A 26,140-nucleotide genomic window follows, 5' to 3' on the forward strand; every position below is an offset into this window, starting at 1 on the left:
GGTCAAGTATTAAGGTGGCGGAAGGATCTTGGGCCTCTACTCAAACACTCCCTCAATGCATGAATACCTTCTTTTATTAAATTGGAACTCTATGATGCTCACTCTCCCGACACAACGGCTGGAGCCAAAGTGGGTGAACAAGTAAATATGGTGAAGAAAGCTGATGGTGCCCGGCTATCAAAAGAGATAGTGACTGGGGTCTTAAAGGCTTGAAGATAAACAAGCGGCCATCTAGCTCAGAAGCAACAAAGTCCACATGGAAGAACACACCAGCCTGTGTGATCGAGTGGTTCCAAAGGGATCAGTTACCAGGCATCAAAGTACAAAAAATCATATCATTGACTGCACACCTCCATGATAGGATCGCTGAAGACAAATGGGTGCACAAGCAAATGTGGTGAAGAAAGCTGATGGTGCCTGGCTATCAAAAGAGATAGTGTCTGGGGTCTTAAAGGCTTGAAGGTGAACAAGCGGCCATCTAGCTCAGAAGCAAATAAGCCCACATGGAAGAAGCACACCGGCCAGTGCGATCACGAGGTGCCAAGGGACCAGGTATAAGGCATCATGCAAAAAAAAAAGATATAAGTGTGTGTATGTATGTGTATATATGTGTATATGTATATATGTATATATGCCATATTAAATGAAGGGGGAAGTGCAGAGTGGAGACCCAAGGCCCAAGTGTCGGCCAATGGATATCCCCTCATAGAGGGGTTTAGGAGAGGAGATGGGTTAATTAGGGTGTGAGGTAGTACCGATGAAGAACACAGCTTTCCCCCAGATCCTGGATGCTTCCTCCCCCCAACTACCATGATCCGAATTCTACCTTGCAGGGCTGGATAGGACAGAGGCTGTACACTGGTACATATGAGGGCTGGAGGTACAGGGAATCCAGGGTGGATGATACCTTCAGGACTAAGGGTGTGAGGGACGATGCTGGGAGGGTGGAGGGTGAGTGGGTTGGAAAGGGGGAACTGATTACAAGGATCCACATGTGACCTCTTCCCTGGGAGAGGGACAGCAGAGAAGGGGGGAAGGGAGACTCCGGATAGGGCAAGATATGACAAAATAACAATGTATAAATTACCAAGGGCACATGAGGGAGGGGGGAAAGGGGAGGGAGGGGAAAAAAAAAGAGGACCTGATGCAAGGGGCTTAAGTGGGGAGCAAATGCCTTGAGAATGATTGGGGCAGGGAATGTATGGATGTGCTTTATACAATTGATGTATGTATATGTATGGATGGTGATAAGAGTTGTATAAGTCCCTAATAAAATGTAAAAAAAGAAAAGAGGAGAAAAAAATGATTAGGGCAAAGACTGTACAGATGTGCTTTATACAATTGATGTATGTATATGTATGAACTGTGATAAGAATTGTATGAGCCCCAATAAATTGTTAAAAAAAAAAAAAAGATCAGCAGTTCAAAACCACCAATCACTCCGTCAAAGACAGATGGGGCTTTCTACTCCCATAAAGAGTTACAGTCTGGGAAACTCACAAGGATAATTCTACCTTTCTATAGGGTCCTATGAGTGATTATTGACTAGATGGCAGTTAATTTGGGTTTTTTGTCCTAAGTATCTCCCGAAAAAATTTCCTAAGTACATGAGACTAAATCTCACCATCCTTGCTTTTAAGGAACATTCTGGTTGTACTTCTTCCAGGATAGATTTGTTTGTTCTTTTGGCAGTCCATGGTACTTTCAATATTTTTCACCAAAACAATAATTCCAAAGCACCAATTCTTCTTTAGTCTTCTTTATTGAATGCCCAACTTTCATATGTGGATGAGGTAGTCGGAAATTCCATGGTTTGAGTCAGGTGCACCCTTTTCCTCAAAGTAACTGAGATCTTATGTAGCAGATTTACCCTATGTAATGCAATGCATCCTTTGACCTTTTGACTGCTGGTTCCATGAGCATTGATTGTGCATCCAAAAAGAGGCAAAATTTTTGCCAAGTTCAATTTTTCCCCCATTTATGATAATATTACCTATTGGTCCACTCTTGGGGAGTTTGATTTTCTTTACATTGAGCTGTAATTCATATAGAAAGCTGAAATCCCAGCCTGTGTAATTACAAGGTGCCTAAGGATCAGTTTTCAAGCCTCAAAGAACAAAAAATCATATCATTATGTGCACACCTCCCCGATATGATCGCTGAAGAAAAATGGGTACATAAGCAAATGTGGTAAAGAAAGTCGATGATGCCCGGCTATCAAAAGATATAGCATCCGAGATCTTCAAGGCATGAAGGTAAACAAGTGGCCATCCAGCTCTGAAGCAACAAAGCCCACATAGAAGAAGCACACCCGTCTGTGTGATCATAAGGTTTCAAAGGGATCAGATATCAGGCATCAAAGAACAAAAAATCATATCATTGTGAATGAGGGGGAGTGCAGAGTGGGACCCAAGACCAATTTGTAAGCAACTGGACATCCCCTTATGGAAGGGTCGCGGAGAGGAGATGAGCTAGTCAGGGTGTGATGTAACAATGATGAAATATACAACTTTCATCTACTTCCTAATTGCTTCCTCCCACACATTATCATGATCCTAGTTCTACCTTACAAATCCGCTAGACCAGAGGATATACACTCGTATAAATAGGAACTGGAAATACAGGGAATCCAGGGCGGATGATCCCTTCAAGACCAGCGGTGAGAGTGACAATACTGGGAGGGTGGAGGGAGGGTCGAGTAGAAAGAGGGAACTGATTACAGGGATCTACATATAACCTCTTCCCTGGGGGACGGACAACAGAAAAATGGGTGAAGGGAGACGTGGGACTGTGCAAGATATGATAAAATAATAATTTATAAATCATCAAGGATTCATGAGGGAGGGGGAGCGGGGATGGAGGAAGAAAAAATGAGGAGCTGATGCTGTTAGGTTGTATTTTTGTTTGTATAGATGTAGATTGTATTTTTGTTTGTATTTGCCTGACCTTGCGCCATGACAGGCTGTATAAAACTAAAAGTCTGGGCTAAGCCTAAGTTTAAGGTTCCTGGCCACTAAGGCAACTCTGTCGGATAAGATATTGCCTGTTCCAAACTGACCAATGGGATGCAGCGCCTGAGCATAACCTAACTAGTGAAATTCAAACAACAACCCACCACCGATTGACCAATTGAGGAGGCACGCGCGAAACTACTCACCAACTACTGCTAGACAATGCTGGCGCCAAAAGTTTTCTCCAATGAATTTGAAAAACAACACTAGACTGCCCCCTGCCCCTTGCCCCATAAAAGCTCAGCTAACAAAGAACTGGGGGCTGATCCCTTTGGACGCTGGGTCCCTGCTGCGCCAGGCAGCAGAGGGAGGAAGCCCTAGCTTGAGCCACAAACCACAATCCATCTGCTATTAGCAATTTTATCTCTTGTTTCATGTCCTCTTCTAAATCTGGCCTGAACCTTTGGCGGCTCTATGTCAATGTACTGTTACAGCCATTGTTGGATGATAAGCAGAAAAATTTTACTTGCATGTGATATTAATTATATTGTTCTATAACTTGAACATTTTGTTGGGTCGCCTTTCTTTGGAATGTGTACACATAGAAATCTCTTCCAGTCGGTGGCCTAGGTAGTTATCTTCCAAAATTCTTGACATAGACAGCTGAATGCTTCCAGTGCTTCATGAGCTTGTTGAAACATTCCAATTGGTATTCCATCCATTCTGAGAGCTAATGCTTTCAGTGCAGCTTGGACATAAGCAGACATACTAAATTTGAAAGTAGGTAGCTAAGAATGTTCTCTTTTATCTTTCACAATGTCCCCATTATAAGGACCAATGAAAGAAATTTAGCATAACCAATTCTTTTTTTAAAGAAGGAAATAGAAATCTAAAATTCAAAAATGTGTCATAAATTCTTTATTTTGTTGTGTGTTTTGCTGTCCTACACACAGACTCAAATCAACATCCCTTTCCCTATAATATGACACATTCCATATTTACCCCTTATTGTACACATGGATTACTTTGCAATTGTCTTCTTCTGACACAGTCACTGCAATACTGGGCTCAAACATAGCCATGATTTATGAAGATGTTTCAGGATCAGGCAGTGTTTCATTCATTTCTACATAGTATTGTTATGAACTAGAAATGATTCAATAGTACAGAACAACAACTGCATTCTTTTTATCAAGAAGCCTTAATTAAGGATTTGATTAAGGGCTTGGCTGCTAACTAAAAGGTACTTGGTTGACATGCGCCACACCATAGGAGAAAAGATTTGGTAGCCTCTTTCAGTAAAGAATCTTGCCTTGGAAACCTTCTGAGGAAGCTCTCTATCAAGAAGAGTAGCTATGAGTCAGAATTAACTGGCTGGTAATGGGATTGTGGGTTTGGTAATCTTTATATCAGTAAACTAATTTATAGTTTACATATAAAACCTACTTTATATATAAAATATTTATATCTTAAACTACTGATGCATCAAACTTATCTAGGAGACCAACAAGAACACTTTGTTCTAATAATCCGGCACTCTGACATGCTCACCTTCCCAACACAATCCATGAAGACAAAGCTGGTGCATAAGCAAATGTGGTGAAGAAAGTTGATGGTTCCCGGCTACCAAAAGATGTAGCATCTGGAGTCTCAAAAGCTTGAAGATAAACAAACGGCCATCTAGCTGAGAAGCAACAAAGCCCACATGTAAGAAGCACATAAGCCTGTGCACATCATGAGGTGTTGATGGGATCAGGTATCAGGCATCAAAGACCCAGAACAAAAAATCATAATGCGAATGGGGGTGGGGGGAGTTTGAGTGTTAGCCCAAAGTCAATCTGCAAACAATTGGACATCCCCTGACAGCAGGGTCATGGGTAAAAGACAGGCCAGTTAGGGTACAGTATGGCACCGATGAAGCATATACCTGTCCTCTGGTTTTTTAATGCTTCCTCTCCCTGACTATCATGACCCTAATTCTACCTTGCAAATATGGCTAGACCAGAGCATGTACATGAGTACAAATAAGAGCTGGAAACAGGCACTACAGGACAGATAAACTTGGGACCAATATTGAGAGTAGCCATACCAGGAGGGTAAAGTTAAGGTGGGGGGAGAAAGAGGCAACTGATAAAAATGAACTACCTATAATCCCCTCCCAGGGGGATGGACAACAGACAAGGAGTAAAGGGAGACATCAGACAGTAAAAGACATGGAAAAAATAATAATAATAATTTATAAATTATTAAGGGTTCATGAGGAAGGGATGGAGTGAGAGGGAGGGGAAAATAATGAGGAGCTGATACCAAGGGCTCAAGTAGAAAGAAAATGCTTTGAAAACAATGATGGCAACATATGTACAAATGTGCTTGAGACAATGAATGTACGTGTGGATTGTGATGAGTTGTATGAGCCCCCAATAAAATGATTTTTAAAAAATCCAAATAGCTAAGCATCTCCCTAGAGATTTTGATTCAATAGGCCTTGGGTAAGCCCCTTGACATGCATTTCTAGCAAGTTCCCAAGTGAATCTGATTTTGTTTTAAAGACTAAACATCGAGAACAAGACATTTAGCTTTTTAGTTGTGTTTTTTCCCCTATACTGTTATTTGAACGTGAATTGTAAATATAACAAGTGGATTAAAAATTGGAGGTTTAATCTAAGAAGTTAGCTGTTTTGATCAACTGTACCTTTTATTTCTACTAGCAACATCCTCAAGAATGACAACAGCGACCCACATTTGCTTTCAGGTGCTGAATGAGAATAATCTGTACCAGGTGCTCAACTCCAGGCTCTACTCTAATGTGCCTAGAATACGGAAGTGCTGCTAAATGGACTTTATGCCAAGCACGATTTTTGATAGGCAGATAGATCACATCAAAGCCTAACTCAACACTATCAAGTCAACTCTAATTCATACTGACTTTATGTAGGGTGTATGAGACTGGCAGGTAGCCCCATCTTTCTCTGCCAGAGGGCTTGGGGGAGTTGAATGTGCCTAATTTCTACCATACAGGGCCATGTAGTCAGGTAGATTTCTTGAGTTAGACACATAATATATATTATACCTGCAAGTGTGGTCTTAAAATATATGTATAATATGATATATAATAGAATAGAAAATAAGATATATACTGTATTTTAATAACCATAAGTGTATATGGTCAGCCCTCTCTATCTGTGGGTTTTGTGCCCATGGATTCAGTGATACTGGGAACAAGAAGTTCTTGAAATATTTTAATTTCTGAAACTATATATTGTATTTGACAGAATTCTTCTTGAAACATATGGCATGAAATATATCTTAAGAAAAAAATCCATTTTCCAGAAACGTACTTTGGGGAATAGTTCTATAATATGGACACAAAAGAATGGAGCTTGGTGGTCAGAATTACTTTCTCTCAAACCCAATAACCAGCTAAAGTGGAGCATGTGGTTACACACATGACTGCAAGCAGAAAGGTTGATGGTATGTACTCACTTGCAGGCTCTCCAGAAGATAAGTCTGGTGATGTGCTCCTGAAGGGTTACCACTTAGCAGCACTATGGAATAACTCTACTCTGCACATGGGGTATCATGAGTCACACACGACTAATAATAGCACATGCACACACATAGGATACCGTGGCTGAGAGTTTGAAGATCAGAAATAGGCATGCTTGCTGGCTTGCAGGGCTGATACGAGGCATTGCTGTGGACAAGAGTGTTGTGTCCTTACAGTGTTTTCTCATCCTGACTTGTGCCATATTAACTTCCCCTGATAAAGCCCTATAATTATGTGTATTTCCTGTGAGTTCTGTGTATTCATTTTAAGACAGTTTCAAGCACAGCAGAGAAGTAGAGTGTCAGGGAAGGGGTGGTTGGGGTCAGAAAAGGGAGTGGAGGGTGGAGGCATAGCTGACCTCTGCCTTATAGGAGCCATTCCTTTGCAGATGTGGTGCTGGATTTTTCTTCCCATTTGTGGAGTTAGAGTCACCAAGTCATCGCATCCACTGGTCAACATTTTTTTCCTGGTGTAAGTGTACTTATTCAAATAACAATGAGAAGAATCAGAATTCCTTCGTTCTTACTAAAAATTATTATATAGCTGATCTCAGGAAATATGCTTTAATTGGAAGAACATTAGGCTATAGAACTAGTAATGTCAAATGAAGGTAAAAACTGCAATAATTTCATAATTAATGTGGAGCCATATGAGGGATAGTTATAATGTATTGCAACTAGAGTTCCAGGTCATACTTAGTGCAGGTTCATTCAATACAAAACATGTTTAAACCTGTCTCCGTTATCCGTGGATGACCACAAACAAATTCAGTCATACATTTGTCATAATCTCATTAGAATGGCTTGAAAAAGACAAGGGTTCAATCATAACAGAGTTCTGAGGAGAGATGCTGAGCCATTTAAATGCAAGGCAGAGGCTAGCTCAGAAGGTTTTCATGGATTAAAATTTTTCCCCCAGCGGGGCAATGTTGATAGATCATTTTTGAAGGTTACAGGGTGAACACAAAGGCTTATTATGAAGAATTTCTAAGAAAGTGGCTAAGCCTTTGAAGGAAGCAAGAATTGTCCTATGCTATTTAAGTTGAGAAACTTAACCCCATATACCTTACAATTCTGACCTTTTCCCTACTATAGATTTTGTTTTGTTCCCTAAGCTCGAAGAATATTTAAAAGATCAGGAACTGCATCCCTTGATGATGCTAGACTTCCATTTTGAAGATGCAAACCCAAGAATAGATAACTTCAAGCTATAACTAAATGCTCCCATAAAAATCATGATTTGATATCAACAACCACTGTATGCAAAATTCATCAGTTTTAAAAGCTGTACCCCGGGTGAAAACACATTTCCAGTGGAGTCTGAATGGGACCCTGGCAGTAGTTCATATTTTTTAAACTTCCAAGTAAGTCTAGAAGCTAATATTGAGAACTGCTGGGTAATATAATATCTCATGTTCTGCCTTGGTTTGAATTGTGTTCCCCCCAAATATGTGTCAACTTGATTGGGTCATGATTCTCAGTGCTCTGGCAGTTATATAACGTTGCAATTTGGCAATTATTTAACGATCCCCATGCTGTGATCTCAGGTGATAAACTGAGATAGTGTAGAAGAATTAAGGGTAGGGTATGACAACTTTAATCCTCTGTTACCATCTAGATCTGAAGTCAGGAGATTTCCTCTGGAGTATAGCTTGCAACACCCTTTGTGTTAAAAGAGATAAAAAGGGACAAAAGTAAGTAGCATGAGAGGAAACTACTCTCACCAAAAAAGAAGGGTTGTAAACAGAGAATTCCCACTGAACCCAGGGCCTTGGGTTAGAAAGCTCCTAGATCCAAGGGGAGATGAATACCAAGACATACAGAACTCTCATAGGAATGTCAACCTATTTCCTTCCAAACTGTAAACCAACAGAGGTAGAAAGTCTTCCCCAAGAGCTGGCACCTTGAATTCGGATTCGAGCCTCCTACACTGTGAAAATAGATTCCTGCTTGTCATAGCCCGCTACGGGTGATATTTCTGTTGTGGCAGCACTAGATTACAAACAACAACAAACTCAGTGCCATTGAGTTGATCTGCATTCATAGAGACTCTAAAAGGCAGAGTAGAGCTGTCTGGTGGGTTCATAAGACTTTCCTAGAGCATATCTCCCAAAGAGTGTCTGGTGGGTTTGAACCACTGACCTTATGTTTAGAAGCCCAACACATAACCCACTACACCACTGGGGCTCCTACACAATAAGACAGGTCTTTGTTACAGCTAAAATGGTACATTTTTGAGGATTATGGCTATGATTCTTCTGAAGCATTCACTATTTTGACCAAGTGTACAGCTCCTATTTTCATTTGGTTATATTTTCTCCCTCCATTCTTTACTCCATTTTTCTTTTCATTTTTGAGTATACCCTCAGAGTCATGGTCTAGCATAAGGAGTCTCTAAAACACAGCGAGCAGAATTTGTTCAGGTGAGGCTCAGAAGGGCCAAAGAAAATACGATAGTGCAAACTGGGCAGAAAATAGAGGAATTTCAATGAATATTTGTTGAGCAAACTTGAGGGAAGAAAGAACATTCTCAGTATAATATCTAAAGTAAAATTCATCTCCAATGAGCTTCCTCAAACATAAGAACTTCTGTATTATGTCAGATTCAGTTCTGCATAAACCTGGGCGTGATTGGAGGGGAAACCTGCAGACTTCCGGAAGTGCTTGCACCTGATAGAGGCAGGAAGGAGAGCCTTATGTAGAATTTTAGACTGTTCAACTGCCTTGGACAGAAGGCAGATGACCGAGTTTGTCACCGGGGCATTGTAATTTCTCAATCAAATTAGACGCGAGTATTTTAAGTTTACAGATGTATGAGAATGGTTGCAGAAGATTTAAATGAATTGATAACTATGCTGCAACAGTAATAAGGAAGGCATGAAATTAAATATGGTAATTAGAAATGAAGAGCTGTTCAAGTCAGAAATAAATGCTTATGTCAACATCATGATTTGATAGCAATAACCACTGTATGTAAAATTCATCAATTTAAATATATAGTGTTTATTTTCAGTTTTCATAAGTATATGGAGGACAAATTCAATGCATGCACAATGGTGGATACGATGAATTTACATGAGTGTGAGAAAAAAGAGAGTGGCCTTTTGTTGACTTTTTTCGAGATACATTTTTATAGACAGATAAATTTTACTAAAGAGAGTATACAATTCAAAATAATGTTAATGCTGCAACCATATGATTTTTAAATTAAGAAGTAGATAAAATATCCAATTAATATTTCCTCATTCCATATTTTCACTTCAACATAATTCAGTATAACTTAACAAAAATCAAATTTATCAAACAAACCAACTGTAGTTAAGTATAAACAATCTCATAAAATATAAATGCTGACTTGAATAGTTGAAAGAACATTATATCAATATCTACCTTTCCTTGAAATTTTCCGAGGTTGAAAATTTCCTGATTCATGTTAAAATCTTCTTTACTATGGTTTTCAAGTAAGGAAATACTTAGTTTTACATCTTTTTACAAATACAACTTGCTAAATGATTGACCTACAGAACACGTTACTTACCAAAACCAGAGTGATCTGTTTAGCCAAATTAGAAAGTCATTAATCAATCCACTTGGACTTGATGCTGTAAGATAATTTACCAGTCAAGATTATCAGTATTATTGATCATCATTCCTTTCCTGGAAAGAGTGCCTGCCACACAGAGAGTAATTGAGGGTGGTGGTGGGGTGAAGGCTAAGTACATGTCTTTTAAAAGAGATAAAAATGTTATTTCTACAATCTTTCCAAGGTATATATATCATTTACAGATTTATCATTGTTTTCTTTCCTTTTTAATTTGAGAAATCCTGTAGAATAAAGTCACGTATTTGATTGTGTGTTGAGGACTGCAGTTAATGACAGTGTCCATTTTAAGTTTATCTGGAGAGTTATATATAAAACTATCCTAAATGTGAGGTGCATATGTTCAATTGCCTTCTGTGTTTGAATCTGCATCTGAAGGATGCATTGCAGAATTAAATCACACCTCCTGCCATCTGACGTTCCTCCCATATTTGCATGAGAGAACAGCAACGGGGATTGCAATATTGTTTTATCATGTTGAGCATGGTAAACATTTAGCAAAAATAAACACAAGGTGCTTAGTTAAATCTGAAGTTCAGATAAACAATGAATTTTTAGAGTAAATATCCCCAATATTTGTTGTTTATTTAGTGCTGCGATACCTGTAACTCCTTTATTACTTCAGAAAGTTTAAAAATCTATAAGCATATGCACATTTATCATTTCCTCTTCTATTTCTATTGTCTAGAAAGACATGTCTTCCTTCATCGCCACATACAATCTTTCTACTTTCTGCTTTGGATCTCCTCCATTCCTACCTTCTCTGTGGGACCTGGATAAACCTTCTTCTCCATTTTCTTCATCTTTAACCTCTCTCGTGACGCTCATCAAACCAAACCAAACCAAACTCACTGCCATCAAGTTATTTCCTGCTCCTAGAGACCCTATAGGACAAGGTAGAACTGCCCCTGTGGGTTTGCAAGGTAATAGTTGTTTAGAAGAAAGCCTAATCTTTCTCCCACTGAGTGGTTGGTGGTTTTGAACTGCTAGACCTATTGTTAGTAGCCCATTAGATTATCAGGGCTCCTCTGAGCTCTGGAGTCTTCTCATTAAAAAGAAGAAGGATGAGGAGGAGGAGGAGGAGGAGGAGGAGAAAGAAAAAAGAAAAGAGAAGACCTTGAACTCATCTCATACTTTCTGTTTCCGTCACCTTGTCCTGTGCTTTCTTATTTCTTCTGTCCTTTTTCTGTTTCCTTTAGAATTTTCTTCCCCTCATGCCATTAAGTGTTGCTGTCTTATAGGATTCCTTAGTACCCTTATCTTAAAGACGGACAATGAGATAGCGGAACAATTACCACCACTACGTTTAAGACATCTAGGTCTAAATTCTAGGTAACAGTTCTGAAATATAACCCATTTGCCACCGATTCAATCCTGACTCATGAAGACATCCTGTGTGACAGAGTAGTCCTGTGCTTTCTAAGATTTTCCATGACTGATTTTTCAGAAAGAGATCCGGTTGTTTATCTGAGGTGCTATCCTTACAATTAAAAGTCATGTATGTTCAAAATCTAGACTTTTATATATAACTACCTCCTGGATAGATCTCTTTGGATGTTTGTACTTCATATTGTTTGGGCCGGGTCCGACCTAGGCAAGCCCTGTTTGGACTAAGCTGAAGCATATCAGGGCGCTGGCAAGTGCTTCCCTGCATGTCCCAAAGGTCAGCAGCAGATGATGCCAGATAAGATAATCACCAGATAAGATAACCAGTGAAACCAGATATTCTGGCGTTGAAGAAAGCTGCAAGGAGTCAACATGCTAATTGGCATGCATTTCTCACCTCCCTTTAAAAACCTGTGTCCCTAGCTGCTGAGCAAGACTTCTCTGACCCCCTAATAAAGCTATTTTCTGTTTCTGCTCTCCCTTGTCCTGTCAGTTATGTCTGTCTAGCTCCCTGTACCTCAGTTTCACCTTTACACATATCATTCTATACAGAATGGAACTCAACGTCTCCTTTTAGATCTGTCTCAGAAGATGTTTTTTCTTGATAGCGAACGATTTTTTAAATTGGAAACCAAGAACAAATACATACGCAATGTATGATCTGACACTATTTCTTTCAAGATGTTTAAAAGATGTACTTTTCAATTATTCTAGTCATTGTAACCTCTCTCTTTGAGCAGTAGAAAGCAAGCAAGGACTTCTACTTAGTCTCCTGGGCTTCCCTAGTGCCCCCTGCATTCTATTTTTTTTTTCCAACAGCAACCTCAGTGAGTCAAAAGTGACACTCATCTTACTGATAAAACATCTGCAGGAGTTGTATCATTTGGAAAAACCCATGCTCCTAAGGAACTACATAGTCGCCTGCAGTTTCTCCTTTGCTCTGGCCGCATGGAAACGCTTATCGCCACCGCTCACTCCTTTCTGGGCTCTCACACAGGCCACTTCCTTCCTTGGAACACATGATCTCTTCTTGCTTCACTTGCTTCCTCTTTGGTTTGCTCCTTACTGACTCCCATAGAGTAATCTGCTTTGATATGCCAGATATACTAAATAAGTGTCTTGATTCCTGGAATTATGATGTTTATTACTATAACTGTTTAATTACTCACCCTACCCATTTGAATACAAGGTTACCAAGTGTGTGACCATTATGATCTGTTCCAGGGAATTTCCAGCTTCCATGACATTGCCTCCACACAGAGTAAATTGCTCTGAATAAATAAAAAATATACAGATATAATGGGGAAAGTGCCTATTTAAAATACAATTCTTTTAGCATCTTGGGCCTATTATAAGAGTCTATCTAATTAAATATTCTAAATGCTAGGGAGTTGTCCAAACACTTGATCCTGTGGTTGGACAGTTGTCGCCTGAGTTCTGGGAAATTTTCTATCACCATTTCCCCCACTCAATTCAAAGCCACTGCAGCTTGTAACAGAAAAAATGAGTCAAAGTATAGGTCATTTTTCATCATTCTCTATTCTAATGCCACCTCCAAAGTGTTGCTTACTGAAGACTGAAAAAATTAATAGCATCTAATATAAAGCATACCCTCAAATTCACCAAACAACACAAACTAGAACTTGACCATAACCAGGAGTTAACATTTATCTTTGGGCTCATCTTCTTTTAAATCCATTGCGAGCACTCAGTATTCCTACTTTGTTTACCTTATACCACTGAATCCCACTATTATCTCCATGGTTTTAGCAAGTTTCCTCTCTTAGCATTATAAAGGCATACCAACTCTTCTGTTGGAGAAGTTCCTAAATGCCATTGGAGGACACAACATAAGTATAAGGCCTGATCTCCTACTTTAAGAAGTTTATAGAAAAAGAGAACAAAGTTACCACGCAGCACATCATTAGAGTATAATGGGTTTTAGAATATGTGATTGTGACTTTGGTGCGGATGAGAAAGGGAAGGGAAAATCACAAGAAAGGGAAAATCACAGTGGGCCAGAATACTTTAGAAAAATTACATGAAGAAAGGAAAAGTACAAGATGAAACTTGAAAGAGGTTTAAATATGGAGAAATAGAGTAAGATCTGACAGGGATGTAGTTAAAAGCAACTGACCCCGCCTCCCCCTGCTCATTAACATTTGTTTGGTTTTCTGGCACTGGCTGCTACTTCTCTTTTCATTTTTGAAATGGCCTTCCCCCGTTCAAATGATTCTGATGGGTTTGCAAATCACTTTATTTTAAACCCATTCTTCCTTCCTAAGGATTTGGCCCAAGTATACTGCCTCATGCCTCTGAAGGAAGTAATTGACCCAAGAATAGTTACATGACCTCAGGCAAGCTGAGAGCAATCCTGCCCTGGAACTTGCGTAAATGATAAAAGAACATATTGCTCCTCTCTGTTAGCTCACTGCTGGGAAAACGAAATCCTAAATTGGGCCTTCCTTTTACTGTATAGAGGAAACTTCTATGCAGTTAGAACAAAGGAGGACAAGACTAGGAGGAGAAGACCTTCTTTAGCCCTGATTTCCTATTTCTGTGATCAATGTAGCTCTTTCTTCCTTAAGCTAACTTTTTGTAATTTAATTATTTTATTGGGGGCTCATACAACTCATCACAACCCATCCATCCATCCATTGTGTCAAGCACATTTGTCCATTTGTTGCCCTCATCATTCTCAAAATATGTGCTTTCTACTTGAGCCCTCAGGATCAGCTCCCCTTTCCCCCACTCCTTCCCCACTACCCCCTCCCTCATGAACCATTGATAATTTAAAAATTATTATTTTTTCATGTCTTACATTGACCGATGGCTCCCTTCACCCACTTTTCTGTTGTCCACCCCCCCGGGAGGAGGTTATATGTAGATCTTTGTAATAGGTTCCTCCTTTCTACTCCACCTTCCCTCCACCCTCCCAGTATCACCACTCTCACCATTGGTCCTGAAGGGATCATCTGTCCTGGATTCTCTGTGTTTCCAGTTCCTATCTGTACCAGTGTACATCCTCTGGTCTAGCTGGATTTGTAAGGTAGAATTGGGATCATGGTAGTGGAGGTGGGGGAAGGGAGCCTTTAGGAAATAGAGGAAAGTTGTATGTTTCATCATTGCTACACTGCACCCTGACCGGCTCATCTCCTCCCCGTCCTTAAGCTAATTTTAACTAGTTTTTGTTATTTTCACTTGGAAAAGTCCTGAGTACAGAAGACAGCAGCCTAGAGGGTTGGTGTGGGGGAGATAAAAGACTGTGGCAAAGTCATGGCATGAAAGAGCTGCAAGAAGCAGAAGGTTTAGGTCAGAAGTAATACTCTCAGAAGGAAATGATTGGAAAACGGACACGTCTAATGTATTGGAAGAGAAGAGTCGACTGTGGAAATGAAAGGGATTTGTGGAGCTACCGACAGAAATGGGAGTAGGTAGGATGAGGAAGTGGGTTTGAGGTGAAACAGCAGCTAAACCATCGTATCCAAGTTCCCAGTAGAGTTGGGATTTTTGTCATCCCACAGTTTTAGTGACAAAACCCACACTATGTTAGTATGACTATGTGAAATGCAGGAAAGTAATGTATTTATGCTTTGTGTCTGCATTCATAATTTATCAGGAAGTTGTAAACACTCATAATTATGCTTCCCAAGCACCATTTCAATCTCGTTGCTCCCACTGCTAAAGCACAAAAGAATCTGTAGTGTTCAGTTCAGGTGCATTTTTGAAAGCGCAGTCTTTGAATCAGGAACACGTGTATCACCTGAAATCACTTTAGAGTTGGTTCAGCAATATGTCTTTCAGCACACCCTCTAGTGATACTGGTGCATGTTAGGGTTTGAGAACTGCTGGGAGAAAGACAAGACTTCCTACTTTTGTAGAGGTACAGTCTCAGAAACTCATAGGAGCAGTGTTACCCTGTCCTATAGGGTCACTATGAGTTTGTATGGACTTCATGGCAGAAAGAGAGGGTTAGAATAATCTTTACATGTTGGCGCTATAATAGGCAAAGTAATTTCCACTTCTTGCTATGATTTCACATATTAAGCATAACTTCCTTAATATAAAATACTTCGCCCAAATCTCACTTAAAGCGGTTGTCAAGAAATCAAAAGGGCCTGTTACACTGGGCAGATGTGCTGCAAAAGGCTTTTTTAATAAAGATGTCACTTTGGTGACTAAGGTGTGCCTGACTGAAGTCATGGTCTTTCTGATGCATGTGAAAACTGGACAATGAATAAAAGGCATCGGGAAGAATTAGCGAATTTGAATTGCAGTGTTGGCAAACAATATTGAGTATGTCATGGACTTCCTGCAGAAAAAAACAAATCAGTCTGGGAAGAAATACAATCAGAATGTCCCTTAGAAATGAGACTGGTGAGGTTTTTGTCTTGTTTACTTTGGACCTGTCTAGGGAAAGTCCAATGATTAAAAACGGACATCATGTTTGGTAGAGGATCAGAAAAAAACAAAAAGAGGAACAACCTTAATGACGCAATAGCCTCAACAAAGCCCAAGCCCTGGATTGTGGAGACGGTGTAGGATCTTGTTACATGCAAGATCTCCTAAGCTTGACGCTCACTCAATGGCAACCAACATAACACTCTGTGTTGCACATGTGTTATTTGCCTGGCACTGTCGTTGGCACTTCCCGTACTGCAGGAAACATATCTGATGTGAATAATCACATACTAGCAAAGGAACATTATTCTATAAAAGTGATGCTGGAAGCCTGAGTGTGGGCGAGGGGATCTGAAAGATCTCCCTAACAATGGGACACGTAAGCTGGGATGGAAAGACTAACTGAAAATTAAACCAGTGAAGGGCACAAGGTAGGGGTGGGGAGTGGAGCATAGTATGAAGGAATTTCAGGTCATAGTCCCTTTGGGAGAACTGAAGATGAATCAAACTGTTAGGTAGGCTAGTGTAGGGCTGGGATGTAAGGAGGGGCATAGTGCACTTGCTCAGAGGTTCAGGTTTCTGGTAGGGTTCTCATGGATGGGGGGTGCACTTGGATTGGCCCACCTAGGCCAGGTGAATTCAATTCAGGCAATGGGGTCAACCAGGGATCATCCACCACGCCTCCCCATGGAATCATTGAAAAGACAGGAGACCAGAGTCAACAGGGAGGACTTTTCGTGACTTGCAAGCAGCTTCCAGGCAGGCTGCACGTTCGGTAGGAGCCCTGTGGGTGCCTGTGTAAACCTGAAACTTCTTCTGATGCTCATAAAACTCACTTGGATCACACACCAGGCTTCGGCGTGAATTCTTTCTCATGAGGGGCCAAGGACCGAGGTATATCTATCCCCAAAGAGATCTAACAAAACCAGTCACAAAGCATGGAGGCCCCGCATGTGCTGAAGGTCAACTGTGCTCCACAGGGCTTCCAATGGCTCCGTTTGGGGGAAACAGATTGCTAGGCCATTCTTCCAAGGTCTCTCTGCCTGGACTGGAGCTTCCAATATTTTTGTTAATGCAGTGAATAGGCCAATGATCCCCATGAACATTGGAAATGGGAGAGGCAGATCGGATAGACCATAATATCCAAACCCACTGTTGTGGAGTCAATGCCTACTCAAAGTGGGCCCAAAGGGCAGGGTAGAACTGCCCTTGTGAAATCGACAAGCTCACATCACCACATTTAAGCAGAAATGTCCCTAGAACACTTTTCCCTGAGGGCATTTCCCCCACCCCCTCTGACCTCTGCCTGGCCTGAGGGAATCTGTCTTAAGGTCACAATGGAATGCAGTTTTGTAAGTGCAGAGCAGTTCTTGTTTAAATGACCCCTCTCCTCTTACCAAGAGATCCTGTAAATCTTTCCCTCAGGGACAGGGGTGGCCATTTCCCTCCCTTCATAGGAGGACAAGCTAGAGAAAAAAATCCAGGAATGAGATCACAAACAAAGGTGCTTGAAACTTTCCCTAAATGTACTTTGGTTTTACTCCTGTCAGTACCACTTAATGTTATATGCATCTTAACTTGCTTTTTCTCCTTTCTGTATTCAACCCTTCCTGAATAATATAAAAGAAAATCTCTCAGAGAAAAAGGGGCTGCAGACTGGAGATTCCCTTTGTGTATTTCTGCTGCAGCCCAGGTGAGCCTGATTAGAAATAAGACTACACTAATTCTAATTGGACATTGTAGTAGCTTTCTTTAATCCGAACCTGTAACACTTGTGAGTTCCTGACTGTAACTATGGGAGTAGAAAGCCCCATCTTTCTGGATGAGCTGCAGGTAGTTTTGAACTGCATACTTTGCAGTTAGCAGCCCATTTCCTCATCACTGTGCCACCAGAGCTCCACCACAATACAGGGACCGGTTGATTATAAGAAAGCTTTTGAATTTTCCCTGGAGGGAAATTAACAGGCTGTTGTTCAGTTTCCATTAGGTGCTAATGTGATTGTTCTGTAAGTCAGGGCATGCCTTTTTCTCTGTACAAAATCATTGTATTCCAAGTGATTGTTGCCAAATAGAGAATGGCTTTGCGTGAGGGTGGGAAAGAGGGTAGAGAGGCCAGGAAGGGACTCAATGGCAGGAACAGAAAAGGGGAAAGGACATAGAACCTCTTCTGCTTTGTGGTTGTGACTAAAATTGGCCCTGTCTTTGCACGTCTGGAGCCTCATGAATGTAAGCTTGTGACCAACTGCTGCTGCTCTCTGTGGATCCTCTCCCTGTACACAGGGGACACTGGTGCTCCAGCGATGCCCCTTGGGTGGCTCTTCTCCCAAACATGACTGTATTTAGAGGTGTAATACTCTTGTCAAGCATCACTCTGACTTCCTGAAAATGATTCCCCACTCTATGTGTCCTCCTTGCAAAGATAATTAGTATCTTTTTGCTGTTGCTCTGTGCTAACGCACCATGTGAAAGACAATGAAGCATGGGTAATGGTTAGTGACAGGCTGTGGGTAGTTCACCAATGATAGAAAAACCATACAGATGCAGCCCCGACTGCTTGCTCTCCTGAGTTTCAATTACAGGTGGCACAATATCTCTTCACAACCTTGGAATGTCATGTCAATCACAAATAGCATGCCTGACACTTACTACTGTTTCTCTTCCAAGCCAAATTCCATTGGATGCTTCCTACCTCTGTCAATGATGTCAGCAGGAGACTAACCCAAGGTTTGCGGTCATCCTTGGCCCTGCCTTATCCCTTCGGTGCTTCCAAGTATTAAGATTGCTTCAACTCATTTGCAAGGTATTCTTTGACGATGCAGGTGGTTAAATGTTTGAATACTAGTGGAAAGGTGGGTGATTTTAATCGCCCAGATGTGCCTTGCAAGAAAAGCTTAGGGTTCTTGCTTCTAAACTCTGTAGAATACAGTTTCATTCTGTGACATATCCGGGGTGACTATGTATTGGGACTGATTCGATGACAACTGATTTGGTTTGGTTATTCATTGGGTGAAACGCTGATGAAATTTAGTCCTCCTTTCCATTGATCATTCCCATCCTAATCCTATTTACCTCGTGGTAAGATGCATCCATCACATCAACATTTGTTCTCTAAAGTCCAGGTTTCTTTCTCGGGGAATATATATCCACATGGACACAGTGACCATTCTATTATCCCTCTTTAAGCGAATCTTACTTCGTAAACGTTTTCAAATAATAAATGTATCATTTTGCAATGGATTTTTTGGGGGGTAAGAAATAGGCAGAACCCCACCCTGTAAAAGATGTGACCATGAAGGTTCTTTCATTAAAGATGGAAGGAGCATGATTTCCCTGACTTATTCTCAATGTCTGAGGCAGCCATTTTGGAAATCTAGAGCCCATCTCATTAGTTTAAAAGAGATAATGAGGAGGTCCCCCCCCCCCAAAGAAATGGAATTTTTTTCAAAGCTATGCATTTAAATTTTTTTTACAAAGCAACCATATCACCTTCAAAGTAGTCTCCATCACATTTAATACATCTGTCCAATCTACGATTCCATTCTTGGAAACATTTTTCAAGCTCATCCATTTGGACGTCTGATAGCACCTCCCTCATATTTTTCTTCACCTCTTCTATGTCCTCAAATTGCTGTCCTTTCATGTGCCACTTCATTCACGGAAACAAAAGAAGTCACAGGGAGCGAGGTCAGGTGAGTAAGGTGTGCGGGGCAAGAGAAGCATGCTATTTTGTGCCCAAAACTGGCACACAGAGATGGCCACGTGAGCAGGTGTATTGTAGTCATGGGAAAACTATTGCCCTGTCTGCCACAAGCCAGATCTTTTTTGTTGCTATCTTTTCAGAACCACTAAATAGAAAGCTTGATTAACAATGTGATCGGGTGGAGCCCACTCCAAATGCACTATGAGTCGACATTTTCGCCCAGTCAGACCATTGATGGACCTCTAGTATCAGGTTTGTCATCAATTTACATTTCACCATTTTTGAAACAAGAAAAACACTCGTACTCTTGAGTTTTTCCCATAGCGCTGTCTTTGTAAGCTGTATTCAACATGATAACGGTTTCTGCAGCATTTTCCCCAATCAGGAAACAAAATTTCATAGCTGTATGCCTTTCTCTTAAATCAGCCATCACAAAAAACGAGGTTCAAGCAAAACCGCTTTGATGAGAAAATTTAGTGACAGGAGAGAACCTTCCCAGGCTTTGCCACTGGCTGCACTAACTCATAGGGAGTAGCTGGATGTTCCCCTAATAGGAAAAATATATACTACAAAAGTTCCACCCAATGGAATTGTTTCCCTTTTTATTTTGGGGGTGTGTGTGTCAAGGTAATAGGCCCTGGTATATAGGCTAGAATCCAATAACTTGGAGGAAATGTCTGTTTTACTCATAACCTAAAAAAAAAAAAATCAATTCCTGCTAATCTATGTAAGTCTTCCAACTTAGTCACACATTCACACACCATTCTTCATTGCACACACTTGTCGTTCCGTTACCCTGTGTGGGCTAGGGAGTCTCCCTGCATTGAAGGCCTGGGATGTCATCCATGCATTTTTGTCCTTCTAACAATTTTTCTCACCCCAGTCTCACTTATTCTTGAGGTTTTCTAACATTCCTGCAGTATTTTTACTTATTTACTCTGTTCTTATAGTCACCCTTTACTAGTTGAGTTTTTGTCTATTCAGGAGTTTTCCATTCCTCCCACTACATAATAAGCCTAAAAGGATTAAGCCTTTTATCACATTTTATCTTCAACATCTAGATAATATACTTCCTAAAGCATTTTTTTAAAATATTTTGATGAGAACCCATAGTAAGAAGCAATCCTGATGCTCCCACTGATTTCCAATTCACTGATAGAAGTCTAGGTTAAATCCATTGTCTGAGTAGCAATATCAGAAGGGGAAGGGGAAGATGGGGAGAGAATTGGAGGAAAGGGGAACCTATCACAATGACGGACACATAACCACTCCCACCCCTCGGTGGGGACGAACAACAGAAACCATGGGAGAAGGGAGACTGGTCAATGTAAGATGTGAAAATGATAATAATTTATAATTTAGCAAGGGGTCATGAGGGTGGGAGGGGGGAGGAAGGGGAAAAAGAGCTGATACCAAGAACACAAATAAAGAGTGAAGGTTTAGAAAATAATAATGGCAACATATGTACACATATGCTGGATAAAATTGATGTATGGATTGCTATAAGAGCTGTGAGAGCCCCCAATAAAATGATCTTTTAATAAAAAACAAAACAAAAAATACATAGTCTGAAAATGTCCTTCCAGACTACTGCTTTGAAGACAGAACCAGTCACTATGACTTTAATTGCAAGCCTTGTTTTTGTTCTTTAACAACTGTAAAACCCACTGTTAACTTCTTTGACTGTCTTTCATTAAATGATGCTGGATTTAAGAAATGGCAACAGCTTGTTGAAAGCAGGTATTTCTTAGGCTGAAAACAGAAGTGATAGTTTGACTAGCCAAATCTTTTAGTATAGCCACACTTAAGCATGTTTTAAAGAGCATAGACATTTACATGGGAATAAAAACAAATTTTACCACCTCCCTTTTAAATACGAAAGCCTTAAATATAGCTTTCAAAAATGTTAACCTGTTTGATAAGGCCCTATGTGGTCCAGCCTCACTCCAGTTCCACACCTTCATTTTCAAAATCCATCTCTTCCCTTACCACAACCTGCCCACGACAAATTCCCTGACTGTTCTTTCCCTGATTACATGGGATTAGCCGTCTTCCTCAATGCGTTTCTTCCCTGCTTTTCTTGATGAACTTGTGTCATCCTGGTAACCTTGGTGCCCCCATCATCCCCTCCGGACTTGCTGATCAGATCCCAGATTGGGTTAGGTTAGATTTCTTCTCATAGTTCTGACACCTCTTTTCACAACTGTAATCACATACTAATTATGAAACCATCTATTTTGTGTCTGTATCCATCCCTCATTAAACTTTAAGGTCTACAACAGTAGAAACTATGCAATTCTTAGGTACTGTGCTATTTTCAATGTCTAGAATAATATCAGGCATACAGAATAGATGCCTGGTAAATGTTTTTGTTGAATGGATAAACAAATGGATGCTTTTTTGAATGACCCTCTTTGGAATTTTCAGAGGAACATCTGGTTCTAATGTTTTGCACACATGGAGTTTTGTTTCTCTCCTTATCCCACAATCTGTGGACAATGATGACATTCTCTGGGTCATTTGAGTCACGAGTCACATATGATAATTGTATGTCTTGTTTTCAACTTTTAGGAAAACAATCCCAAACCGTCATGTATTAGATAACAAAATTTCACTTCATTCCAGACAAAATCCAACCAACTTAAATAGTTTGTTATGATATGAAGATAGAAACATTTATTTTACTTAAAAGTATATCATTTATTCAAACCAATACAAATATACCTATAGTTCTTATTAGCATGACAGTCTTGTAACACCAGCTAATGTCACACACTTTACCCAAAGAGAAGCAGTCCCAGCCATCATATTAAAGGTGAATTAATGAAATGTTTGACCAAATACTGCAGGTTAGTTTTTAAGTTGCTAATTTTATATGGCCTGTGTATGATATTAATATCCAAATAACCCTTAGCCAAAAAAAAGGTTCCCCACTCCTCTTTTAGATATATGCTTTAGATAAATTTTGCAATAAAAGCAGTGTCACAGGTTATGAAATTTCTGCCCATTGAAGCACTTCAGTATATGATTATCACTAAAGTTAACGTGGCTTCCTTCCTTACAGGCTGTCATAATCCCACTAGAACATCAATGCTCTTTCAGTCTCAGCCATCTTCCCTAATTTAGATTGTTGGAGAAGAAATTAGAACCTGCTGCAGAGGAAATCTTTCTGATACAAAACCAAAGTTTTGAATAGCTTTTTGCCAGGGGGCTAACTCCTCTCTTTGCATTGAAGGGTGTAACATTTCACACACTCTCATTGACAGTTCTTCCACTGTTCTTGGCTTAATTCGAGTGGAGATAAAACCATCTAGTTTCTCTGTCCTCTTACGCTGAGACAGGTCATTCCAATGAAAAGAAAATTAAAAATATATTGTAATAGCTTTCAGACCCATAGATACCAATGCATTGCTTTTCTCATAGCCACCTTCTCTTGCTGATCACTTCATGCACAATAAAACAAAAAGAAGTATGAATAAGCTGTTTGGGGAGTAGGTGTGAAACACATATATAACTCATAGTAAGAACAAGTACTTTATACGACATCAAATATTTCTCCAGAGTGACTGACCTGCATACTTCTAAATGATCAGACCCAGCACCAAAGATGGCAGGAGACTTCTGAACAAAACTATTCACTCGGAGTTCTGTACCGTCCACAGGTTTGCCAGAGTTGTGAATTTCTAAGATTTCAGTACTGGAATCACTCTCTGAAAATCTGCTCTTGATGGCTTCATTTTGCCTAAGACTATGAAAGAATTGAGGGTCTCCTGTGAGAAATCTGCCTGTGTTTTCTTCCTGGATTCTTGAGACTCTCTTAATCTCAAAGGATCCTCTGGTCAGGGAAACACTTTCTTGGTGCCTTGTGGCTTTTCCTCTTCGTTGACTTAAAGAGCAGCTCTCATATTGGATCTGCACCTGTGGCTTTCTATCTTTGGCTCTCAAGTCACCAAGTTCAACTCTGTTGGGCATGGAAGTCCTTTCCAAGTTCCCACAAGGTTTATTATTATTATTTATTCTCCTTCTTCGTGAAAGTCAGAATTTAACTCGGGCTCTTCTTTTAGCCTGAATCCATTGACTCTCATCTGTGGAAGATGAATCTGAAGAATCTGCGTGAAGTTCACTCCATCTGGGGCTTGAGATTTGAAGGTGAAAATCATTTCTTTGATCTTTCCTTTGTTCAGCTGCATGCTCATTTCTCTCTGAGGCCTTTCTTCTCCTCCTAGACCTCTATATTAATGACTTCTCACCAGACTCCTTCCTAGTAGGGCTCAGCACTATGACAGGGGTGCAGTGCTCAAGTACATCTTCCGACATGTCATGCAAGATGGCAGATCTGGACAAACCAGCAGGTGGAGGATGGAAAATGGGAATGGAGAGGAAAGCAATGGAAAAACAAAGAGAAAGAAAGATGAAAATGATAGCATGGATGAGATATTGATATAAAAGATAACTGAAGAAAATGAAATAAAGGAAACACAAGGAGCAAGGACAAATTGTCTACAGGCAAAGAAGGCAGATGCACATTCTTTGACTACAAATCAGGACTACAAAACAGGTCTCAAAGAAAGATTGAACAGGATCATTTGCTCGGCACTTACCTGCAGATGTCCTGAGTAGATGGACAGACAGACAACCTCGACTGGCTTCTGGGAGCGGTTCCTGCTGTGGGACTGCTTGCCTGGAGAAACAAGTTAGATAATTTGGCGTCTTGGTTTAGATAATACATAGTTGATATCTTGCTTTTTTTCCACATATTTAGAAAGTTGCAACAAAGGTGGCTGCCAGTCATGTTGCTCATAACTCAGCTCACAGAATACAGGAAGTTAAGAGGGTGCTGTTTGCAAAAATAAAACTTATTTGAGGAACTTGGAACAGCTGAGAGGCTGTACCGCTTTGTTATTGCTTCATTTATGCGAGAGAAAGATGATTTTACATTTTCATTCTACTTACTGTGAACATTTGATGGGAATGGTTTAATTTGTCTCAAAAGGGGTGGCACTTGGAAGTTTTAGGTCACAGGATGTTAATAATCTGGGGATACTGGTGATAATCTTGGAATAATAAATGCTGATAATGATCTGGTAATAATCAAATAGCCAGTGACCCTGTCTGGAGTTAACATCAATTCATATCAAAATTATATGTGATAATCTATTTGAAAATATTTTGTAGTATTAAAAAGCTGATAGCTATGGCTATTATAGTTTTCTATTGAATAAATAAAATGTATATATCACAGTATTATTGACCTTTTTATCTTTTAACTCTGGCACCATATTGAGTCTAAGGGGAAAAAAATGAAGCAAAACTGTTCTGAGGAATTGATTTCATTCAGACAGACCTCATAGGTCAGAATAGAACTCCATAGGATTTCTAAGACTGCAATCTTTACGGATGCAGACTGCTATATTGCTCTCCCCAGAAGTGGCTGCTGGGTTTGAACAGCTGACCATTGATTTAATAGCCACATATTTAACCACTGAACCACTAAGACTCCTTGAGGCTGAGAGAACATGAAATAAGTAAGATTATTCATGCAAGGTTCAATACATTTCAATAAACCCCTACCTTCAATGAAACAATCTTCTTTTTATTTGACTCTAACCTTTTGAGTTGAATATATGTAAAGATGATGTTAATAAAAAAACCTGTAATATATTTTGAGGGTTTGCTTTGTGCTAAACATTTGCTAAGCCTGAATTGATTGTGCCTTAAATTCCTATAATAATTTGGCAAAATATCTGGATAAGAAAAAACAGAAAAAAATAATTTGGCAAGTGGAAAATAATAAGTAACACTTTTCAGTGACTGTTACATGCCATTCACTCTTCTAAGCATTTAAAATTATATGGATTCATTAATGCAAGTAACTTACTTGGTAAATACAATGAAAAAAATCAATATCAATGTTTTCATGTTTTAGGTGAAGAAACTGAGAAATAGAGGCTGCTTCTCATAGTAGATGGTAGAACAGAGACTTGGACAAACAATTAAACTCCAATTTCTGTTCTTTTATCACACCAGGCAATAGAGCCTCTGCTTTCCAGAGGCAGAAACCCACGGGAATCCTGGCTCCAGATTCAGGCCTTCTGATTGTACAAATTAGACATGCCATCCAGTCACCAAGACAACGACCGGAAATCTACCACAAATGTTCAAATCATTCTAAAACTTCCAATATAGAGTTGTACAGACAGTTATCGGATAGCAAGAAAGAGATATAAATTCTAACTCAGGAAGTCAGGAAAATATTCAAGAGGAGGTGCGGTGCACTGGATAATTTTCTCCTCCAAATGTTCATGAAGTCCTTAGGACTTACAAATGATTCACTTGCACAAATGACAAAAGTTTGGAGGTTTGAGTCCATGCAGAGGTGCCTCTAAAGAAAAGTCTGGTTGGTCTTCAATCCCACTCTGGGACTTTCACTCTTTTCTCTGTTATATTGATCTATTGTCAACTGTGCTAATGGGACAGTGTTTATTTTTGAACAAAGCTGTAATTAATTGATCAATACTAAACACTGTAGTTTTCCAAAATAAGTTTTTTGGTTTG

General features: G+C 39.9%; 1 protein-coding gene across 1 annotated transcript in view; it reads right to left on the reverse strand.

Annotated features, from left to right (window-relative positions):
• Positions 1-26,140, reverse strand: part of MARCHF1 (membrane associated ring-CH-type finger 1) — a 526,762-nt gene that overhangs the window by 135,962 nt on the left and 364,660 nt on the right. Inside the window, 2 exon segments of the mRNA XM_075544746.1 lie at positions 23,157-23,921; positions 24,187-24,266. Of these exon segments, the coding sequence (XP_075400861.1) occupies positions 23,157-23,921; positions 24,187-24,266 (845 nt within the window).

The sequence above is a fragment of the Tenrec ecaudatus genome, chromosome 3 (genome assembly GCF_050624435.1).
Source record: "Tenrec ecaudatus isolate mTenEca1 chromosome 3, mTenEca1.hap1, whole genome shotgun sequence".
Lineage (NCBI taxonomy): Eukaryota > Metazoa > Chordata > Mammalia > Afrosoricida > Tenrecidae > Tenrec > Tenrec ecaudatus.